Source organism: Hemitrygon akajei, chromosome 12 (assembly GCF_048418815.1).
Source record: "Hemitrygon akajei chromosome 12, sHemAka1.3, whole genome shotgun sequence".
Taxonomy (NCBI): domain Eukaryota; kingdom Metazoa; phylum Chordata; class Chondrichthyes; order Myliobatiformes; family Dasyatidae; genus Hemitrygon; species Hemitrygon akajei.
The window spans coordinates 62,519,533-62,543,423 of record NC_133135.1 but is presented as its reverse complement, the minus strand read 5'-3'; the positions used below and the strand labels follow the sequence as shown (position 1 = coordinate 62,543,423).

The 23,891-nt window shown below is 43.2% G+C and overlaps 2 protein-coding genes across 2 annotated transcripts in view; one reads left to right on the top strand and one right to left on the bottom strand.

Moving 5' to 3' along the window:
• ncf2 (neutrophil cytosolic factor 2) overlaps positions 1-9,025 on the bottom strand; it is a 32,263-nt gene extending 23,238 nt beyond the window's left edge. The window contains exons 1-6 of the mRNA XM_073063273.1: positions 8,627-9,025; positions 5,577-5,659; positions 4,903-5,011; positions 2,828-2,962; positions 1,842-1,949; positions 306-365 (exon numbers count right to left, since the gene is read on the bottom strand). Coding sequence (XP_072919374.1) covers positions 306-365; positions 1,842-1,949; positions 2,828-2,962; positions 4,903-5,011; positions 5,577-5,659; positions 8,627-8,800 — 669 coding nt within the window. The 5' untranslated portion in view covers positions 8,801-9,025. The remainder of the gene's footprint in view (positions 1-305; positions 366-1,841; positions 1,950-2,827; positions 2,963-4,902; positions 5,012-5,576; positions 5,660-8,626) is intronic.
• Positions 9,026-9,170: 145 nt separating this feature from the next.
• LOC140737098 (nmrA-like family domain-containing protein 1) lies at positions 9,171-23,062 on the top strand. Its single transcript, XM_073063274.1, has 5 exons — positions 9,171-9,362; positions 11,195-11,461; positions 12,324-12,579; positions 19,139-19,332; positions 22,736-23,062. Exons 2-5 carry the CDS (start codon positions 11,198-11,200, stop codon positions 22,916-22,918), a joined length of 897 nt encoding a protein of 298 aa, XP_072919375.1. The 5' UTR covers positions 9,171-9,362; positions 11,195-11,197; the 3' UTR covers positions 22,919-23,062.
• The last annotated feature ends 829 nt before the right edge of the window (positions 23,063-23,891 follow it).

The window sequence follows — 23,891 nt, the reverse complement described above, 5'->3', positions numbered from 1 at the left end:
TTAAAATCTGGCCCATTATTCCATTTGAAGGGATTACAGTTAGGTCCTTTTGGGACATTTCTATTTATTATACATCTCGAATTTCAAAGAGTTTCTGATATGGTCAGATAGGGAATTCTCTGTGGATCCAGCTCTGTGCCAAGTTCACTTCCCCTTCCACCCAAACTGTGCAATTCTTTCCCACAATTCTAACAGAAGTAACATTTGCATCAAGTTGATAGTATCTAAGTCAGTGAACATTTAATAACAAAGATTCAAGTTATACATTCTTGCTTTTAAAAAAAAATACATAAAATGAAGCATACCAGAGGCTGCAAGGGAGCGAAACCAGAGAATTCATCTTTGTCGATGATTGATGCAACCACCTAGAACACAAGCAAATGAGAGCAGCTGAATTCAGTGTGTAGAGACTTCACAGGCTTCTAACCTGACAGGATATTCATCAGTGATCATTTCCTCCTTTCAAATGTCCTTAGCTCTTTGACTGAGCTTTGGTAGAAAAGTCTTAATACCTACACCATGTGACTTGCTATCAAGCTTTGTTTGAATACTCACTGCCAAAACATTTTACTGCATTAAAACTGCTCTAGAAATAAATGATGCACAGTCAGAAACTAGCCGGAAATGTCAATTTGGTGTGATGATGCACAGGCTGTGGTAACACACACAAAATGCTGGAGGAACTCAGCAGGCCAGGCAGCATCTATGGAAAGAAGTACAGTCGATGTTTCGGGCCGAAATCCTTCAGCAGGACTGGACAGAAAAGCTGTGGTATTGACTTGTCAATGTTCAACGTCACTAACTCTATTGATCTTGATCAGAAAAAAATAAAATCAGGAGAAGTAAAGAGTGGGCTGTGAATTCACTGTCATCCATTTTATCTGATCTCTGTTGTCAAAATAACCTACCCTGTATGGAATTTGGAAGCCATTATTACCATCATGTCTAAACTTTGTACTGTGCATCCTCATTGTACAGCACCTCAAGTTAAGTGTCTTATGAACAACACTTCCCAGGGAACCACATTTCCAGCCATGGGGGCCAATATCTGCTTCAAAAGTAAAAACTAACCCCACTACCCAGGCTCTACCCTAGCAGCCGTTTCAAGACGGACCAGTCTTCCATTTACGAAGATGCAATTATCTCTCTGGGTCACCTGTCTTCTTTCCTGAAGAACAGCAACATTGGCAAGGGCTCAGGTACAGGTCGGGCCCCCATTTACTGCAGGTAGCAAGGCACCAGCTACAAAAATGGGAGTCAAAACTGCTCCAGGTTGAACTCATTTTAAAAAAATGTGACGAAAATCACTCAATCAGCCTTCGTTGTGTAATATCTAATTGTCCAACATTGCTAAATGTTTCATTCTGTGTTGCTATCCCTCCATGGGTTTTCAGTTAGCCTATATTTCTTAAAGCATAATCAAACAACCCCTTTTTCCCTCAAATAAAAAGTGCTTTTGGAAAAGGAGGGTATAATGATGAAGACTCACCTACTTCTTCTCAACATCAGAGTATGTCAAAGCTCAGCTGAAGGATATTCAGAATAAGGTCTGGATGGTGGAGTTAAATAGAAGTGAACTGGGCCTTATCAATTCCGCCCCAATCAGAACCAGGCACTTCACAGCACCTCTGATATGGTTTAATTTTCTGGCCCTGTCCACAACTTTGGCTACAATCTCACAAACAGGAGATTTAACAAAGAGATCTGATCACGAGATACGGCCCCCTGAAATGCAGCAAGGCCAGCAGCAGAAAGCTGAAGCCCTACCAACCAAATCCCTTGGCAACTGAGTTGGACAATCATTCAAAATACGGATTGGTTAAATGGAGATGAGTCACTACCTTGGCCTCTCCCAGGAAGTCCTGCTTTTCCAGCTGAGCTACCACTTTTTTCTTCGGTCTGAAGAACTCCCCTTCTGGGAATGGCAGGAGGTCAAACGGCTCGCGTTTCTGTGGAGACAGGTTAGTCACTAACAAGCCAAATACGACAGAGAATCACCAAATAGACCTCAAACCTGGCACAGCTGTTAGCAGCTGCATGATGTCAACACAAGCAGTGAAAACATACAAATGCCAGACTTGCTGTCAGGAGTTTGTTGGCATTTTGCTGACTGCATTCTGGCGTTGATCTCTGGCCGAGATCAATGTGGGGGCAGGTTGTTGCAGGAGTTCTCCATCATCTATAATGGGAAATCCTGCAACTCTCTGCCAGAGGAGCAGAGAGCCCGTACACATATATTTCACAGGAGGGAAAGTGATAGAAGCTATCCCTGCAATAATCATTGGAACTAACCAATGGGTTGGAAAGTTTTCTATTTTTTATCTAAGACCTTTAAGAATTTTTTTTATTGTGACTAATGTTTGTGATTGTTTGAGGTATTTAGTATCAGCAGGAGAATTCCAAAGATGTACCATTCCTAGAAAAAAAAGTTATCTCATCTTTGTCTTATATTGGTTACAACTTTAAAAAAACTGACAGTGACTTATAGTTTTAAATTTTCCTGTAGAGGAAGCCATCCTCAAGATTTTGTATGTTTCAATCAAGCCTCCTCTCAATCTATTAAACTCCAGCAGTTACAAACCCAGGCCTTCCAAGAAACTAGCAGTCCTTGCACTCCTAAGAAAATCTGACTATTTCAAGTAAGCCTTCCCTGAACTGTTTGCAATGCATTATTACCTCTCCCTGGGTAAGGAGACCAACCATGTACAGTTCACTGGATGTGTTCTCTCCTATGCTCTAACTAATCACAGTTAACACACAAGGGGCTTGTGGATACGCAAAGTACAGAAGATCTATAAACTGGGAAATACCAGAAGGAAGACAATACCCAAACAGCTTCCAGAGCCTGGTCCACAAAATTGCTCTTGGCTTCAGTTTTAAAAGTTAAGGCTTTCTTCATAACCTTTTCAGCTTTGTCCCATTCCTGTAACATAACGTGTGCCAGCGCTAAATTGTGAAGCACCTGCGAGGATCGAAGAGCAGAAGTGTTAGAGAACTGGTATTGTCTGTACGTTTAAATCATCAGGCTTTAAGAAGAAACAAGCATTGCCTTATAGACGGAGTAACATTAAAATCTTTGTCACACTGTGCTCTGATCCTACAGCACCTTCTTAGAACAAATGGTTTGGATCACTTCTAGCTGATACTACAACAGCCATGGGTGGGCACTTCACAAGTCCCACATTCCTTTATCTATGTTATTACCCCCTAATTTACTCTCATTCACTGACTAACCAGTTAACCTTGTTACTGCTTTTCTCAAGACCACCCCAGTTTTACCCTATCAGGGACATCCCCCCCCCCCCCCTCACCCTGCAGCCTCTTCTGTCTTCTTCCAAGTTCTGGGAAAGTGTGTCTGACCTGGAACATTGACTCCTTTCTTGTCCCACGGTTGTGGCCCGACCTGCTGAGTCCTTGAGCACTTCCTGTTTGATTTTTCCCCACCGGCAGCCATAGATGGGCCATAGTTACCCAATTAAGTGAACAGCTTAGAAGCAACAGTCTTTAGTCTATATTACACCAAAACATCGGCCTAACTTTAAAACAACAGGTAACTCAGGTTACCCACTTAAAAGTGGAGAGAGAGGATCTGCGTTCTCACATGCACTTCACTGAATTCTGCTCCCTGCTTGAAGGATCACAGATGTGACATAGTAAGTTACTTTTCTACCCACAATATTTCTTCCTCACCCATCTAAATTCCAGGCTTTGTCATCAATCAAATGAACATTTCTAGAGCGAGGAAGAAGTGATCTCTGGGTGAAGTTCATCATTCAAGTTGAGCCAATCGAAATATTTTAGTTGCATCATCACCCCAGGAGCTGTTCCTGGTCAGGACAAAGAAAGCCTGTCTGTGCTCCTTTCATTACCATAGTGTTAGTATTCCTTCAAACTAGATTGTTCCAACCTACCTTGAAACAACTGGCAGAGCTATCTGCACTGCAGTGTACTCCTCCATGCTAAGAATAAATGAAACTTAATTAGGCCACAGGGCCAATTGTCTCCCTGTGGTCAGAAGCAAAAATGCATGACGCACACTTTCTGCCTTTTAGTTGCTGTCTTCATTTACTACAAGCCTGATGCACCATCAATAACTCTCGGAGACGGAAGGCAAACGATAGGCTTTTATTAGCAGCAGAAGTGACCACAACATCTCCGAGACTGAGGGAGGAGCAGTGCCTCCAATCGCCTTTATACAGGGGTCTGTGGGAGGAGCCACAGGAGCAGTCAGCAGAGGGGCATGTCCAGACGGGTATACACATAGTTTACCACAAAGTCAAACATACGTATTGAGAACATGGACCCTCCATTTCAACTAACATTGTGAAATAGATGGGGATTAATACTGAGGTGACATCCAGTTGCAGAAGTCACCAGGTGAATTTCAGGCCATTAGCCAAGAAGAAGCAACCATAATATTCACCACACCCGGGACTCTTTCAAAAGCATATGGAATTTTGGGGGATAAGCTTGGCTTCCCGACACGGCAATCCCACACGGAAGCTCCCTGACGGGTCAAGAAGCCTTCTTGGGGGTGTGATCCTTGATCCTCATTTGCCATCATCTAAAATTTGTTCAGCGGAAGGACCAGCTGTAAAGGTTTCACCGTGGTCCCAGAAGCAGAAGCCATCATGAATGAAGCTTGGGGATACCTCTGTAATCCAAAATATTTCCAGAGTGAGCACCATTTTCCCTGTTTGGACCCTTGCTCAGCAACCTACCTCCCTATCATGGAATGCCTGTAGTAGGATCTTCTTGGTTTCCTAACTTACCGTTATGTACTGAACAACTGGACTTCTTTTCTGTCCCTGTCACCCCAAAGGATACCCCTTTCCTCATGGGCTTTCTTTCCCTAACTGAGCCAGTCTTGCACAGGCAAACTTGTTCTTTAATTGTACTTACTTGACAAGCGCCCAGCTTGTACCTTAGGCCCAACTGCTTGTAGTCAATTAACTGGTTGCCTCTCAGTAGATTAAAAGCTTCTGTAAAGTCCCTTGAGGCCTCTTCATATCTGAACAACACAATATGGTGCAATATTAAATGCAATAAAATTAAACAGTTCTGAAAAGACATCACACAAGTAATTTAATTTCCATCAATGATCCTTGGCTCGCAAGTTCTGTCAAACACACATCAAGTGAAACCAAAAGAAAATGACAAAATGCAAGCAGTGCTTGTTCTGACTGATGTGAGGGACACATTGTACTTTACGCAGGGAGTGATAGGCGCCTGGAATAGGATACCGGGGTAGTAATGGAAGCAGGCAGTTTGGTGGAGTATAAAAATCTTGATAGGAACATGCATATGACGGGAATGAAGGGATATAGATGATACAAGGGAGGAGGACATTTTGTATAAACTGGTTTTGATATCAGCACAGGATCATGGGTAGAATGGCCTATCTAGTGCTGTACTCATCTACATTATACAGCTTCAAAAAAATCTGATAAACTGAATTCAGAGTTTTCCCAAGCAGCCCTAAGTCTGGCCTACTGTGAAAACCTTAGGGCACCTACCGACTTCACTATGTAATGTACTGAGCTGAATCCAAAAAAAAATGTAGGAAGAGAACTTACTTTTCATGTTTGTACAAAGTTATCCCTCGCTGAAAGAAAGCCACTGCCAAATGCTCATCCCTGCAGATACTCTGATCAAATGCCTGGAGAACAAGGAGTGCAAGTTAATCTTCCTTTCCCAGCGGAGTAGGCTGAGGTTCCTTACAGTTCACGTATGCATCAGTGGTACCACTTCCATGTGGCTGTGTATTAAACTCCCATTACATGACTTAGCCATAGCTGACACTGACTGTACTGTTAGAGGTTGTCTACCAATGATCTGCCTCTAAGTGCAGTTAAAAGACAGCCTGAAAAGCAAAGGATTCTGCCTTGCTTGCTGCTCACTCTTCTCCCTGCCAGCCCTCCTCAAATACGGCATTTAGAAGCTGTCTGGAAGCTGGCTATTGCACTCTCTACACTGTACTTAACTGTGAACAACTTTGGGCCCTCACAAGGTTGTGAGCAGTGCTATATAAATCCAATGTTTACCCTGTCAGTACTGTTACAATTTGTGGAATTTGACTCTCCCATTGAATTGTCATCGGTTAACACGCAACTTCAACGCCAAGGATTGCTGACGGCAACCTACCAACTTGTGATCCAAAACACAGAAGTGCTAAATTAATATACTAGCCTGCAGGAAGAAGGCAATCCTTTAAAGAGGATTAGAGGGCATAGATTCAAAATTCAAGCCACAAATTCCCATCCCTTCCCCGTCAATCACCACTGTACAAGCAGCTGACGTGCAACTGTATTGAATTGAATTGACTTTATCCTTCATATACACGAGGAGTAAAAATCTCTATGTTACCTCTCCATCTAAATGTGCAATTTATAGAATTTATAATAAATAGTATGACCAACAGGATAGTCAATATAACATAGAGATACAATTGTGTCAGCATGAGTAAAGCAGTCGGATGTCCTGTTGGTCCTGGCTTTTATGCTGCCGCACCATTTCCCAGATGGTAGCAGCTGGAACAGTTTGTGGTTGGGGTGACTCGGGTCCCCAATTATCTTTCGAGTCCTTTTTACACACCTGTCTTTGTAAATGTCCTGAATCATAGGAAGTTCACATCTACAGATGCGCTGGGCTGTCCACACCACTGTCTGCAGAGTCCTGTGATTGAGGGAAGTACAGTTCCCATACCAGGCAGTGATGCTGCCAGTCAGGATGCTCTCAATTGCGCCCTGTCGAAAATTCTTAGGATTTGGGGGCCCCACACCAAACTTCTTCAATTGTCTGAGGTGAAAGAGACACTGTAGTGCCTTTTTCACCACACAGCTGATGTGTACAGACCAAGTGAGGTCCTTGGTGATGTTAATGCAGAGAACATAAAGCTGTTCACCCTCTCAACCCCAGATCCATTGATGTCTACAGGGGTTAGTCTGTCTCCACTCCTCCTGTAGTCCACAACCAGCTCTTTTGTTTTTGTGACATTGACCATTTATTTTAATTAAATGATCTTAAGTATCTAGTTGGAAATGTGATTTAGATCTCAGGGCAAAGGACCGTAACAGTTAACTAAATATTCCGTGGAACATATTCTTCCCCATACACTGGAACAGGCCTCCTGTACAATAAAACAGACTCTTCACCTCACAGTCTACCCCTTTATGATCATACATCTTTGTTTGCCTGCATTGCACTTTCAGTGTAGCTTGTACACTTTAATCTGTATTGTTATTGTTTTACCTTGTTCTACCTCAGTGCAGTGTGTAATGAACGATCTGCATGAACAGTGTACTGCTGTTGCGTGAATGAAATCACCATAGAAAATTACTGGTAGATACAAAGCAGCTTCTTTATTCGACAAAACAGACATCACATGGAGAGACTTTCGGTGGAAAGGTCTGTCTGGCCCAACGTAAGGCTCCATATTTTCTATGCCCAACATCAAAAGGCAGCTCCACACTTACAATGCTTCCTTTGAAACTACATACAACCACACCTCCTGATTCACATCCACACTACAGACAGAGAGATGAACTTTAATCAGCATTCTCCGGAATGGGATTCACAGCTTTTAGGAACCCACTGTTAAGTGCTGCACTCCAAGTTAAATGCACGGTACATTTTCAGATGTGAAGACTGGTAGCCAAAGTCAATTGTTAAATGTATATGTCCTAAACCAAAAATCACTCTAACAGGTGCAAGACAAGCTTTTCACTATACCTATCTAGGTAACATGTGACTATAATAAGCATGAGAATTAAAAAATAATTTGTGGAAAACATTTGCCAACATTAGAAAATAAAAGCTGCGGGGTTAGCGAATGGTTGCAAGTGGCATTTCAGTAGTGGATTAACATCTCTGAGTACTTAATGAAGAGGGAGTGGTGGTGGAAGAGGTGAATACCAGGTTAAAGCATGTTTATCTATTGCTGATATATCTGCAACATGACTTGAGGTGATGGTTTTCTGTTTAATACTGACCTCCTGTTGACAGTGCTGGCAATAGTGATTCAGGAGTGGGAGGAGTGTTTAGGCCTTTTCTGCTGCAGATGGTCATTGCTGAAATGGAGTTGCATGATAAACGAAGCCTGAACTTTGCCCACACTTGCAAGCTCAGTTCTGCCATTTGCAATACTCCAAAGATGTTATCATAACCCTTCCTTTAACTTACACACACAAAATGCTGGTGGAACGCAGCAGGCCAGGCAGCATTTTGTGTGTGTTGCTTGAATTTCCAGCATCTGCAGATTTCCTCGTGTTTGCCTTCCTTTAATTTACTTGTTTATAACACTGACCCGTCACCTTGCATTTTGGTATATTTTGAAGCAAATTTATATCTGCGTCAAGAGCTGTTTTATTTCCCCTTTCCATCAAATCAGCTGAATCTATTAAATTCTGTACATCAACCACGCCCTTCCCCTGGAAGCGCAGACTCCTAAATTCTTGATAAATTAAACTTTCTCTCAGATTCACTCTCTTCCCCCCCCCCCCCCCCCGTCTCCTACTAAGATTTACAGTGTTGACGTAATTGTGTAATATTTTGGCTTATTTTTAACGAATGGATAATATTGTACAAAATCTCTCTGGTTAGCCCTTCGGAGTGGCCACTCACTCACCTTCTCGGCCTCGTTCAACTGGCCCAGTAAGAGGTGCAGGGAGCCGATGTTGAAGCAGATTTTGGAGCTGGGCTCCCGAATTGCAGCGAGAGTATCCAGCGCCGTTATCCATTCTCGCTTGTCCGCTGCCGTGATCGCTTCATCCCACAGCCGTATGGTGTCGGTCAGAGACATGCTGGCCTCGGGGTTTAGGAGTGTGAAACCGCGTGTCCTACACTGGTTGCTGACACCGCCGCCTCTGCCCTGTTTCCTCGACTGAAACGTTGCAAATCAAATGCAAACGCAAGTCTAACTACAAGCGTAACTGGGCCAATTTCACAGGAAATCAGAGCACTGATTTGGCCACTTGACTCAGTGCACTAGCGTGAATGGGCAAGAGCGCTGAGTGTGTCTGCTAGACTTGGGAACCCGCAAACTGCTCGAAACATATAAACATTGTAAAAATGTGGATGAGGGGAAGTGAAAAAGACGTGGGCCAATCCCACCCCTCCCTACGCGTTTTCTGTTTGTTTTGATTTTCCACTTCATAACCAATGCATTGAATTTCTTCTGCTAATTGTCATGGAGGAGCGCGCCGTGCCACCGTTCGGCGGGGCTGCGCCTCCACCCTGACCGCTCTGCGTGCGTGTTTCCCCGGCAACAAAAATACCAACTCTGCCTCCCAGTCCTTCCGAGCCGGCTGCGGAAGCCAGAACAACCAGAGTCTGGAACCAGAGGCAGACGCTGCTGAGATTTGGTGAGTTCTTTGAGGGACGTGTCTCATTTCACGTCCACACTGTGGGCTGCGTGAGCCTGCCTCCGTTTAGTCACTTGCATAGTTCAATGTTTCCAAGTGACAGGTCAAACTTTATGATAGTCCACTTCACTGTATCTCGGGTGGAAAAGGGCAACGGGTGGGAAGGAGATTGTTTTCTCCCATAACAGTCAACATATTGTTGGAGTTGCTCTTTAGCTCATGGTTAGGGTCCTACTGTATGATCTCAAGCTCTCCAGGCTTGATCCAAGAATTCATTCATTAATGAGGCTCACTGAAGTTCCTAGGTGGACTTCGAATTTACAGAAGGGTTTGCTTCCTGAGTTCAGGACCCTGTGGGTGACAACCATCCCAAGGCCCAAGGTGTGGGCCCAATCCTTATTTTCTCTATGCCAAAGATGAAGAGGGAAAGGAGAGCAGGAGCAGATTTTGGAAGGAAAAGGCTGAGATTTGGAGCTGGCAGAGCTGGGGGCTGAGGAAAGAGCAAGAGAGGCCCCTCCATTGGTCAGAATTGATCATGGCTCTCGCATTCCTCCTGTCTTTGTGATACGCAGACCAGGGCAGTACGATATGGAGAGCAAGCTACTGCCCATGTAGCAGGCTCCTCCTCACTTCTGAACTTAACGTAAGACTGCCTTAGGGACTCCATCTCCGGATGATGCCACTGAGATCAGACCTTTCCTTGTCCTTGATGAGCTCTCAACCACAAAAGTGACTGTAAAGCACCAGTAACCCGCCTTTGCCCTCTCCTGTCTGTAGAAATGGGTCTGCTGGCTTAGTGCTTCAGCCACAAATGAAAGCCAGGAGCTGGATTTGGTTGTCAGAGGCTATCTGAGATGCACACCATTGGGAGCATTTAATAGGTAGTGGGAGCTTATCCCATTGCCACGCCCACCTACAACAACCTTAAGGAACCAAAGATGAAGGTGGAAAGAGCGAATGAGCTGCTGCTGAAGGAAAGAGAGGGAAAATAAGTTCAAAGTGCAGGGGGGAAAATGGGGCTCAGAGTGGTGGTGAGAGAGACAGACAGACAACCTCACAGCAAGAGAAAGGGGCGCATGTTCCCCAGTTCTGGCACAGAACAGGGGAAGGCAAAGACGGAGTGGTGAAAGTGTGATGCCGAGGGCGAGGCGAGGAAGCTGGTGAGCAGATGGAAGAGGGGGATTAGGGAAGAGAAAGAAAGACAAAGACTGAATTGGTGGAGTTCGAGAGTGGCACAAGACGTTCATTAATGCAGGGGTCATGGAGAGACAAATCCATGTCTGGGGTGGGTAAATAAAAGCACACAAGCTGCAACCAATATACGGCCGTGCTTGACAGTTTGCACAGCCAGTACCCAGTGTGTCCACTGTGCAACGTTCATCACACAGTCAGTGAAGGAAGCCAAACTGATCAGCCACTGTCCCCCCTAAACATTGCCCCGGCCGTCTCCTTGCTCAGTAAAATGCTCACCCAGCTCTTTCTTAAGGACATTTACCATCTAGAATGAAAGAATTTTACTAATTCGCACTTCCACAATCCCCACCTTCATCCTTGGGTCAGGCCTGGTCATTTTAAGCTCTATCTCTGTGCTCAACAGCACCAATCCAAAGCCCATTTCCATCTCAGGCAGCCAGCTCCCAGTTACTACACTCTAAGGTAGCAGCTACAGAATTTGATCTGTACTCTGAAGCATATATTTGAAAAAATTACAATAAGTAATTTTGGTGAAAATATTTTAAATGGATTGCAGAACATTTTTGTGATTTTCTGTACAGTTAATAACCGGAAGAATTGAATATCCCCAACTAAACCTTTGAAACCTTGCTTTCCAGAGAATGACAGAGACTGTGACTGTTTTTGGTGCTGACAGGCAGCAGGGGAATGCTGTTGCCACTGCCTTGCTGGTGGATGGTGCTTTCACTGTGCGTGCAGTAGTGCGAGAGTTAACCTCTCCCACAGCTCAGCTGCTCCGGGCAGATGGGGCACACATCACACTGGCTGACGTTAATGACCCAGCAGGCATGGACTCTGCTCTGCTCGGTGCACAGAAGTGCTTTGCTGTCACACACACTGACTTTAACAACGGGGATCCGCTGCAGGTTGGTTAGACTGTCGTTCACTGTGAAACACCTCAACAGAGTGCAAGCTCCGTTGTTTTAGTCAGGACCACAGCCTAGACAAGCTTATTAATGAGATGTTAATGAATATACAAAAGGGGGTAAAGGAAGAATTATTAATGAGTATCCTTTCTGTAGTGAAGAGCCAGGCATGGCATGCATTACCGAGGCGCTAGAGGGACATTCACATCATGGTGTCGGCACAGGGAATAGCTATGTGATAATTCCTTGAGTCCTGGGGTAGTGGTGAAGAAGCATTGGGAAACCCTGGCCTTCAAAACAGACTGGGAATTATTAGCTTTGGAGATCTTAAAGTTAGCAAGTGGAGTAGAAAGAAAGAAGTGAAAGAACAAAAAAAAAAATCAAAGTTATTTTTGACTAAAATCCAGAGATGACAGAAGTGGATAGGGAAGGCAGAGCTCTGAACAAACAGCAGGACTATAGCTTGGACAGGAAAGAGTTACTTGTTCATTGATCCAGCTGCCAATCCCATAACCGAGTCAATAAATGACCACATCAGCTACCCAATATACACCTTCCCCCTTAAGTAAACTAACCATTTTGAAAGATAAAGTCCATGTTCTTCATGAGTTTAAGAAAGTTTACAGGAGCCAAATGTTGTCACAGAATGTAAAGGCTCTGGGGTTACTGGTGACTCTAGCAATTTTACCATGTCCCATATCACCTTTCCATTTGGGTAGAAACTGTATCACAGGTGCTCCCATACATCTAGGATGATGAGGCAGAATCCTCTGAAGGAAACAAAAGCAGTTTGGGTCATTGAATGTCTATTGTTTGGAAACAGCCATACTTTCTTACCAAAAGCCCTTGCATCTTTCCACAGGATGAAATTCAGCAGGGATACAGGATAGCTGATGCATGCAAAAAGCACAACATCGGGCATATTGTTCTGAGTGGGGCTCATCACGTCCACAGGAAGTACAGCCTCCCAGCCAGGCACATGGATGCAAAAGCCTGCATTAATGATTACATGAATGAAATAAATTTGCCCAAGACCGAGATAATAGTTCCATTTTACTTTGAACATTTTCTGACAAAATTTAAACCAAAGCCAGTTGGAAATAATACTTACAAAATTGGTAAGGAATGAAATTTAAATTTAGTGAATTGTTAATAGAATAAACTCTTTTATTTACTACAATCTTCAAGGAAGGTAATTCCAAAGAGTTCATGATGTATCCCTCAACCCATCATTAATAGCCATGCTACAATGAGTTGTAACCAAATGCAGTGGGCAACCAATAGCAAGGAGGTGGATTTATTTTTGATCTAGTTGCCCATATTTTGAGACATGCTGTGATACAGGAGATCACAGAGTGAGTTGGTGACAGTTCCTTGCAGACCTGACATACCCTTTGGAAAAAGCGAGGTGGGCCTGTCAGGACTTCTCTACGGAGCAGGAGGTTGCGGAGTGAGTGGAGACAGTTCTTGGTGGAAATAAGGTGCCAGTTTAAAAAAGTGAGCAAATCCTGTTAGGACTTGTCTGCCAAGTGGGAGATTGCTTGGGTTAGTAGTAACTTGGCAAGGGCCAATAAAAAGAGAAGAAGTTTAAGTGGAGTGGACAGTGATAGAGTGGGCAGGCTGTAGCTCAACAGGCTTCAGCGAGAACAGGTGCAGGTTAGAACCTAAATTTGAGAAGTTAGAGATATAACAAGTGTAGTCAGCATAGTAGTTCAGGCAGTAGAATGCTCCTCCTCTAAGTTGTGAGATTTCAGGATACCTAACAGTCTCCCTGATGACTACATCTGCAGGAAATGCACCCAACCTCAGCTCCGGACTGATGAGGTCAAGAAACTGGAGCTGAAGTTGGATGTACTCAGGACCATTTGGGAAGCTGAAAACTTCTTAGATAAGACTTCTGCTGAGGTAGTCACACCCAGCATGCAGACTTCAGATAGTGGCTGAATGATCACCAGGAAAGGTAAGGGGAGCAAGCAGTCACTGTAGGGTTCTCTGTAGCCATTCATTGAAACCTATTGAATATTGAAAGGCCTAGATAGAGTAGATGTGGAGAAGATGTTTCTATATTGGGTGGGTCTAGGACAAGAGGGCACAACCTCAAAGTAGAGCAGAGGTTCCCAACCTGGAGTCCATGGACCCCTTGCTTAATGGCATTGGTCCATGGCACAAGAAATGTTGGGAACCCCCAGAATAGAGGGATATCCATTTAAAACAGAGATGAGAAGAAGTTTCTTTAGGCAGAGAGTGGAGAATCTGGAATTCATAGCCACATATGGCTGTGGAGGCCAGCTCATTGAACATATTTAAAGCAGATGCTGATTGATTCTTGGTTAGTCAGGGAGTCAAAGGTTATGGGGAGAAGGCAGGAGAGGGATAATAAATCAGCCATGATGGAATGGCAGAGCAATCTTGATGGGCCAAATGGGCTAATTCTGCTCCTATGTCTTATGGTCTTATATTTCAGCTAGCCACCCACAAGAGCTGCATGAAAGCTCAGAAATGCCCCATTGAAGAGGGGAGAGGCTGGGAAAAAGAATCAGGTGGTAGGGGGAAGTGACACAACATTACCTTACCTGGTCATGTACCCACTTTGAGCACTTCCGACCTGGGAGATAGTCGTCAGAAATTGCTCTCAGGTTCGGAAGTTCATGAAAATCATCTCTTAAACCCTTTCAGCTGGACAGGGAAAAGGGTTATGTAAGATTACAGTAGGATCTAGATCTCCAGTTTCAGTGATTTGTATCCCTGTTCTCTGAGGTCCTTTTATTGTACAGCAGTCTCCACTGCCCTGTCATTTACTGCGCAAGTCCTCTTCACTGTCCAGAGTACATGAACTTGTAATTTTTTAAGCTGGTCCACAAGTGGCACTTATCATTTGGACTGTTGTGATGATCAGCTAATTTGACATTGAGGCACTAACTGGTACAAGCCAGTGAACAATGGCTCAACGTGATTGGGGAATCAGACTAGGCTGTTCACTATTTCAGTATCTGATGGTTTGCTTCATGCACTGAAGGCCCAAACCAAAATTGTTCATCTCTGTTACCTGTACAGTCAGTCAGCTGGGTTGGCAGGTGCTATAGCTTTCTCAAGCAGTAGATTTTTCAATGATTGGTATGATTGTTATTTCTGTCATGGGTTTCAGGGCAAGGAATAACTTAGCAAGTGTAATTAGGGCTCCTGATAACTGGCAGACGAGTTGCGAGGAACTTGCTGCAGTTTTACATGGTAGCAGCACTCTGACAATCACTGCCAAAAATCAATGAGCGAGGACTTCAAACGTCAGAATGCAGTCCATCCAAAGCTGATAGTGAGCAGAGCAATGTCCTGTGAGATCAGCACCACCAATATGTGATCTTCTGAGTCACACTCTCCCTGACTGACTAGGTAGATGTAAAAGTTCCAAAGAAATCCAGATATATTCCCTCTGTATCCAGATCAACGTTTATCCTGCAGCAATTTGATTCTGTTAAGTCTATCAGTAGCTAGAATTGTCTGTCCTTAGGATGTTCCAAATCATTACTTCTGCATTCAGAAACAGAGCCCTCTATAGCAGGGTCAAGATCCTTTTTTATAACATGGATCATTAGCATTAAGCAAGAAGTCCAAGGATCCCAAGTTGGGAACCCCTGCTCTGCAGTTTCCCTATTCAATTTTCCCACCACCCTCTGTTTGAAAAGTTTGCCCCTCAGGTCCCCTTTGAATTCTTTCCCCTCTCATCTTAACCTCATGCCCTGTAGTTTTAGATTCCCCTACCCTAGGAAAAAGACTATGACCAGTCACCTTATCTATGTTCTTCATTTTTACATCTATATAAGGTAACTCCTTAGCTTTCTGTTTTCCATGGGGGAAAAGAATCATAGTCTATCCAGCCTCTGCTAATAACTTAATCACCTTCTGTCCCAGTAACATCTTTGTGAATCATTTCTGTACCCTGTCCTATAGCTGGGCGTGCAGACTGCATGCATTACACCAAATGTGGTTTCACCTGCATCTTGTAATATGACATCCCAAATCTTGTACTCAGTGCCCTGACTGATGGAAGCAAGGATGCCAAACATGTTCCTCACAATTCTCTCTACCCCTGACATCACTTTCAGAGAACTATATAACAATGAGTCAGAGTACGCAAAGAAGTTAGAGAGCTTAGTGGCATGGTATCATGACAACAGCCTTTCCCTCAATATCAGCAAGACATTGATCATAGGAAAGGGCAGTGCACATGCTCCTGTTTACAATACTGAGCTACAGAAGATTAAGAGCTTCGTTCCTAAAAGTGAACATCACCTGTAGTCATCTCAACTTTTTTTCCAGTCCTGATGAAGGGTCTCAGTCAAAATGTTGACTCTTTACACTTTTACACAGATGAGACTGGCCTGCTGAGTTCCTCCAGTATTTTGTGCATATTACTTTGATTTCCAGCATCTGCAGATTTTCTCTTGTTTGTGATCACCGGTAGTCAGTTCTGGTCCAACCACGTAGTAGATCAGGAAAACTCAGCAGTGCCCATGGTTCCTCAGGAGACTAAAGAAAACTGGCACAACTCCTTTATCAATTCTATTTGGATGCTTTACAGCTTGTACAGCAACCGCTCTGCCTGAGACCACATGAATCTACGTCAAATTGTGGCCACAGCTCAGCACATCACAGAAACCAGCCTTCCCTCCATGAACTCTATCCACACTTCTCACTGCCTTGGTAAAGCAGCCCGCATAATCAAAGACCCCTCCCACCCCAGGCATTCTCTCTTATCCCCCACGATGAAGATACTAAAGCTTGAAAGCAATTACCACCATGTTCAAGGACAGCTTCTATGCTGCTGTGTAAGGCTATTGTCCCCAGGTATGGACTCGATCTCACAATCTACCTCACTATGGCCTTGCAACTTACTGTCTGCCTGTGCTGCATTTTCTCTGAAACTGTACACTTTTTATTGCTTTCCCTTGTACTACCTCAATATACTTTTGTAATGAAATGAACTGTCTGGATGGCATGCAGAGCAAAGATTATCACTATACCTTGTACATATGACAACAATGAACCAATTTACCTATTCAAATTGCTATTCTTTGACCCACTTCCCAAGATGATCTTTTTCCTGTTGTAATTGTAAATAACCCTCTTCACCACTGGTCACATATGGACACTACTGGTTACAGGTCTCTACTCTGAAAAACAACCCTCCACTACCACACTCTGTCTGTTACCACTGATCAATTTTGAATCCAGTTGACTAGTTCACTATGGACCCCAGGTGATCTAATCTGCAGGACCTTCTCAAAGGCCTTGCTAAAGTCCATAAAGACAACATTGACTGTCCTGCTCTTATCATTTCTCTTGATCAGTTTGGTCATAAAGTCATAGAAAAGTACAGTACAGAAATGGGTTCTTCAGCCCATCTAGTCTTTACCAAGCCTTTTAAACTGCCTGCTCCTATCGACCTGCACCAGGACCATAGTCGTCCATACCCCTACCATTCATGTATCTATCCAGACTTCTCCTAAGTGTTTAAATTGAGTTCACATGGTCCACGTGCTGGCAGCTCATTCCATACTCTCATGACCCTCTGAATGAAGAAGTTTCACCTCATGTTCCCTTTAAACTTTTCACCTTTCACCCTTAACCCATGACCTCTATTTGTAATCCCACTCAACCTCAGTGGAAAAAACCTGCTTGCATTTACCCTGTTAATACTCCTCATAATGTTGTATACCTCTATTAAGTCTCCTCTCAATCTTCCAAGGAATAAGGTCCTAACCTATTCAATTTTTCCATATTACTCAGGTCCTCCAGACCTGGCAACATCCTTGTAAATATTCTCTGTACTCTTTCAAACTTACTTATATCTTTCCCATAGGTAGGTGGCCAAAGCTGCGCACAATGCTCCAAATTAGCCCTCACCAATGTCATATACAACTTCAACATAACATCCCATCTCCTGTACTAAATACATTGATTTATGAAGGCCAATGGGCCAAAAACTTTCTTTATGACCCCGTCAACCATTGATGCTACTTCCATCGAATTATGGATCTGTATTCCCAGATCTCCTTGTTCTACCGCAATCCTCAAGGCCCTACCATTCACTGTGTAAGACCCACCCTGGTCGGTCCTACTGAATTGCAACACTTTGCACTTGTCTGCATTCAAAAAAAAAACTCAGTCAAGTCTGTGAAATTAATTTCCCACATTCAAGTTGTGCTTACTGGCAGCCATCAAATCTACTAATTACTTATTAATCACACTTTTTCTCTGAAACGGTCACTGCAATCAAAATCCAGCAACTTCCCTTTTGGAGTTGTGCAACCTGGCATTTTTGCATTGTGAACTAAAGTCTAGAAGGTGCAGGATGGTAGCCACATGGCGTATACATACCAAATTGAGGCAGGGCCCAGGCCTGAGAGTGGGGAATGAGCCAATGTTTGACCATTGCGGGAGCAGACTGCATCAATTTTGAGTGGTAGAACCAACGTGAGGTGAGCCGGCAGGGCCCAGGCCCAAGAGCAAGAAATGACCCACACTTTGGCTGATTTAAGCACCAGGCCAGTTTGAAAGGTCAGGGTATTGGGGTAGGAGGAGAGGGATGGGCCGGTGTTCAGCTGCCTGCTTGCAAGGTTTACTCGTCACTGCACTGAACTGAGGCTGCGACCTGCAACCAGCAAGCTCCTGGATTGGCTGTGACTGGCTGTGGACTCACTTTCGTGAGCTTCAGTTCTGAATGTTATTTGCTTGCTATTATTGTTTGTTCAATTTGATATTTTTCTCCTCATTGGGTGTTTGGCAGTCTTTTTTAAAATAGTTTCTATTTGGTTTCTTTGTTTTGTGGCTGCCTGTAAGGTGACAAATCTCAAGGTTGTATATAGTATAAAATACTTTGATAATAAATGTACTTTGAACTTTGCTGACTATCTCTAATCATCCCTTGCCTTTTTAAAAGCTGGTAGATCCTATCCTTTAGAATATCCTCCAGTAACATTTCCACTAATGATCTTTGAGTCATCAGCCTGTCATTTCTTGGCTTTTCCTTGTAGTCTTTTATAATTTATTTTTTATTGAAGTTCATCATAAAACAAACATTTCCATAAGAGGTATTTCAGATATAAATAAAGGCATGACATTCCCCCCTGCAGTCTTCCCCTGCATTACCTACAACGCAATAAAAACATGCAGATACTTCTATTAGAAACCTTGTAATCTCTTCCCTGGTTTCCTACAATATCCTGTGGTGCACTTGGTGAGGTACAGGAGATCTATGTAATTTAATATGCTATTAGTGTAAATCAATAAGCATTTCCTCTTTTATAGTGTGGATATGTTCCAAAATATCACTGTTCATTTCCTGTATTTGTTTAGCTTGCAGGACCTTCTCCATAGTAAACACAGATGAAAAATATTTATTAGGACCTCACCTATCTTCTGTGGCTCCACACATAGGTAGCCATATTGATCCTTAATAAGACCTATTCTCTCTGTTTTATTCTTCATATATCTGCGAAAGAAAGAAAGTTTAACCTTTTAAGGGTATGAAGCAAAAATAAATGTAAATTGCTTTAACGTAAAGCTAAATTTAGAATCAGTATTATTATAAACTTCTTAACAAGTGTTGAATTATTTCAAGAGATGGAAGTATTCCAGTGTCATATTTCTTTGGTTTTAGACCTTGTGTGTTCTTTTCAGCCATTCCAATGGGAGAGGTTGCCATGGATGGAATGAGCATCAAACAGATTGGTCCAATCGTGACAGTCTTATTTAAAAACCCAGAGCGCTGGATGGGGAAGAGCTGCTTTCTATCTGCAGGCAGGCTGACAGTCCCGGAATATGCACAAATCCTGACTCATCACCTGCGTCCCAAACAGTTTAAAGATTCCCGGGTATGATTTTATCAAGAAATCAAGTGTCATTATATTACAAACGGAAAATGCTTGATATACTTAGTTATTTCCTCAGCAAGATCTTAAATGAATATTTCGCATCTATGTTTACTGTGATCCATGACAACATCTATGGTGGGAGAAGCAGTTGATGGTTCAGCTCCAGGCAGGGATCTAATGCAAAGTCCTGGGCTGCAAACATTAACTTGTTCTTTCCACAGATGTTCAGCATCTGCAGTTCATTTTCATTTATTGTGATTGTCATACAGGATAAAAACAACGTGACATAACTGTGGTTGAGGCATAGGACACACTGACATTTTACCCAGGAACATTAACGGGAAGAGTAGAGTGAAGATTTATAATGGGAAACAAATAACAGAACAAATAATCAAATATTTTGGTTCGGTCTTCGTGGAAGAGGGTGAAATGTGAGAGAATTAAGAGTGTGATGAAAATGAGGAATTGAAGGAAAATTATATAAATATAATACATTACTGGAGAAATTAATTGGACTAAAAGCTGATAAAATCCTAAAGCTGATCATCTGAATCTAGCCTACCAAAAGAAGTGGCCATGGAAATAATGGATGCTCCCCTTAGAACATAGAAGAGTAGAATACAGCATAGGAACAGGCCATTGGGCCCACTAACGCGCCAAATCAGCTAAAAATCAAATCAAAAACACCCAAACACTAATACATCCTACCTTCACCATGTCCATATCCTCCATCTTCCCTGTATCCATGTGCCTATCCAAATGTCTCTTAAAAGCCTCTAATGTACTTGCCTCTACCACCATACCAGGCAGCACATACCAAGCATCCAGCACTCTCTGAGTAAAAAAAAATTACCCCTCACATCTCCTTTGAACCCACCTCCCTCACCTTCAATGCATTCCCTCTGATATTGGACATTTCAACCCTGGGAAATAGATACTCCCTGTCCATTCTAACTATGCCTTTCATAATCTTGTAAACCTCTAACAGATCTCACCTCAGCCTCTGATGCTCCAGAGAAACCACCCTAATTTTATCCAGCCTCTCGTGATAGCACATGTTCCCTAAACCAGGCAGCATCCTGGCGAACCTCTTCTGTATCCTTTCCAAAACGGCAACATCCTTCCTACAGTGGGGCACCCAGAACTGTGTGCAATACCCCAGATGTGGCCTAACCAGAGTTTTATAAAGTTGCAACCCAAACTCCTAACTTTTGAACTCAATCCAGAAGCCTTCTTAACCACCTTATCCACCTGTGTAGCCACTTTCAAGGAGCTACGGACTTGGATCCCAAGATCTCGCTGTTAAAGACCTTGCCATTATCAGCATACTGTCTTCTTGCATTTGCCCTACTGAGGTGCAACACCTCACACTTATCTGGGTTAAATGCCAGCTACCATGTTTCAGCCCATATCTGCAACTGGTCTATATTGCTCTGTATTCTTTGCCATTATTCTATGCGACACAACTCCACCAATCTTGGTATCATCTGCATATTTACTAACCCACCCATCTACATTTTCGTTCAGATCATTTATATGCATTGCAAACAGCAGAGGTCCCAGCACTGAACCCCATGTAACTCAACTAATTGCAGATCTCCGGCTCAAATAAGTCCCTTCAACCACTACCCTCTGACTTCTGTAGACAAGCCAGTTCTGAATCCCAACAGCCAATTCACTGCAGATTCCATGCATCTTAATCTTCTGGATTAGCCTCCCACGAGGGACTTTGTCAAACACCTCACTAAAATTCATGTAGACAACCTCCACTGCCCTCCCCTCATCAATCTCTCTTGTCACCTTGTCAAAAAAACTCAATCTTAAGTTGGTAAGGCGTGACCTGCCATGCACAACACCATGCTGGCTCTCCCTCGTTAGGCCATGGGTTTCTAAATGCTCATATATCTTATCCCTAAGAATTCTCTCCATAAATTTCCCTATAACTGATGTGAGACTCACTGGTCTATAGTTCCCAGGATTTCCCCTTGTTTCCTTCTTAAATAAAAGTACTCAACAGTTTTCCAGGACTTTGCCTGTGGCTAGAGAGGACTCAAAGATACTGGCTGAGGGCCCAGCCATCTTGTCGCTTGCCTCCTTCAATAACCTGGGGACTTATCCACCTTAACACTCCTTAGGACACCCAACACTTCCTCTCCTTGACCTCTAAATGCCCTGATATATTTATACACTCAGCACTGATCTCCTGGTCCTCCATATCATTTTCCTTGGTAAATACTGAAGCAAAGTCCACACTAAGTACCTCACTCACATTCTCTGTATCCAAGCAAGTTTTATCTCCTTTATCCTTGAGTGGTAAAGGAATCTAAATAGGGTACATGAAATTCTCATCCAGTGTTGCAAAGCCTTCACAGAGATATATTTAGAAAAAAACTTCATATAATCTCATGCAAGTCACAGGCAGGCAACTACTCACAATATGACCTGATTCAGTGAACAAGATCACATTGGGCCTGACTGCCAACATTTTGGTTGGCGTTCACTCATTCACCCACCCAAAATAACCTTCTCTAGAAATATAGTAGGCCTCCATTAGTCTCGATAGACCATGGATTTGTGCCTTGAACAGTTTCCAGGGTTTTTTTTGGGGAAGACCGGCAGTTGCCCAAGCTGCAAGTCTCCCCTGTCCATGCCACCGATGTTGTCCAAGGGAAGGGCATTAGAAATAGAGGGCCAAGTAAGGAGGGCATGCCATCCACCGAGCTCCACCCGGGAGTATGCCGACACCTCTGATGGTTCACTATTCTGAGCAATTTTGAACTTTTAAAATCTGTGACATTCAGAGCCATTACAAAATGTTCAAGTTGGATAAAACAATTAAAAATAAGCATTAAACACAAAAATGTACTGTAAAATACCCATTTCCTCAGGATTGATGGCTGCACTTGTTTGAAGATTCCTTGATTCCTTGATGCAAATCCTCCTCCAGTCTTCTCCTTCATTAATGATACTGTGATCACTATGCATCTACATTATTGTCTTGATCTTTAGAATTCTAGTTAGTGCACCTCCTCATTCTTGCCCTCTGTTTAATTTGCATGATTGATCACATCACCTGCATTGAGATTTAAACAGGTTTCCCTTCCTTTTCAAACCTGCAAATTCATGAACCCTGACCATGGAGTGTCGATCCCCTCACTTTGTAATTTTTCATCCATGCCATTTTAAACCATGGCCTTTAAAGTAATGCTGGGAATGCTGATTGAAACATCTGCTAATAGATTAAAGGCCAATAAAGATAAATCCTCCCAGCTCATAATAACCTATTCAATATTCCTGGATTACATTTGTGCTGTTTAAGTATTGGGACAAGTACTGCATGCAATCAGGACAACATTATTGTAGTGATCAGAATGATACTTTCACTTTTATTTTATTGTGACAGATTTCTGTCCGAGAGTTTGTGGAGTCCTATGGAAGGCCAGGGGCTCAAGACTTTGGGAACATGTTTGAATTTTGGAAGAGAGGTGGACAGAAAATGAATAGCACTATGAGCTTCGAACTCTATCCAGAGTTACAAACATTCCAGCAGTGGGTTTCAGCAAACACCATTTCACTGGACAGTTAACTGGCAGTACCCATGGCAGCCAGTCCTATGGATGGAACAAAATGCATGTTTCTGAAATGTTTCCACAAGACATGATGTGGGTCTCCATTAAGCTTGTATAGCAAATACTCAAAAATAAAGTTAATATTTTAGGCTCTTTTGAAATTGCTGCATTACAACTTTGTCTCAGTCTAACAACCCTCATGTACAAGGCTAACTCAAATTCCACCTGCAGGCCATACACACTGCTTCTAGGCTTTGCACCTATTATAGTCCTCAGTGTAATTATGACCAGGAAATCTATTTATTAGGCACATTAACAAATTAATGTTGGCCAGGATACCTGGTCCCCTTCCAAATGGCACTATGGACTAGTTCTTCAACATACACAATATGTTGGAGGAACTCAGAGCATCTGTCGCATCTGCTGTTAGAATGAGGCTTTTCATACCAGAAAGATTTCCTCCTCCTTCAAAGAAAGGGGCTTTCCTCCCTCCAACATCAACTCTGCACTCACCCATATCTCTTCCATTTTGCATCCTCTGCCCTCACTCCATCCTCCCGTCATCCCAAGGATAGGGTTCCTCTCGTCCTCACCTACCACCCACTAGCTTCTGTGTTGAGCACACAATTCTCCATAACTTCTGCCATCTCCAATGGGATCCCACCAGCAAGCACATTGTTCACTCCCCTTCCCCCTTATTTTCTGCTTTCCACAGATATCGCTCCCTACTTGACTTCCTTGTCCATTCGTCCCTCCCCACTGATCTCCCTCCTGGTACTTACTTTGCAAGTGGAACAAGTGCCACACCTGCCCCTACACCTCCTCCCTCACTACCATTCAGGGCCCCTAACAGTCCTTCCAGATGAGGTGACACTTCACCTGTAGATCTGTTGGGTTATCTATTCTGTTTGGTCTCCTGTATATCAGTGAGACCTGATATAGATTTGAGACAGCTTTGCCAAGCACCTATGCTCCACCTGCCAGAAAAAG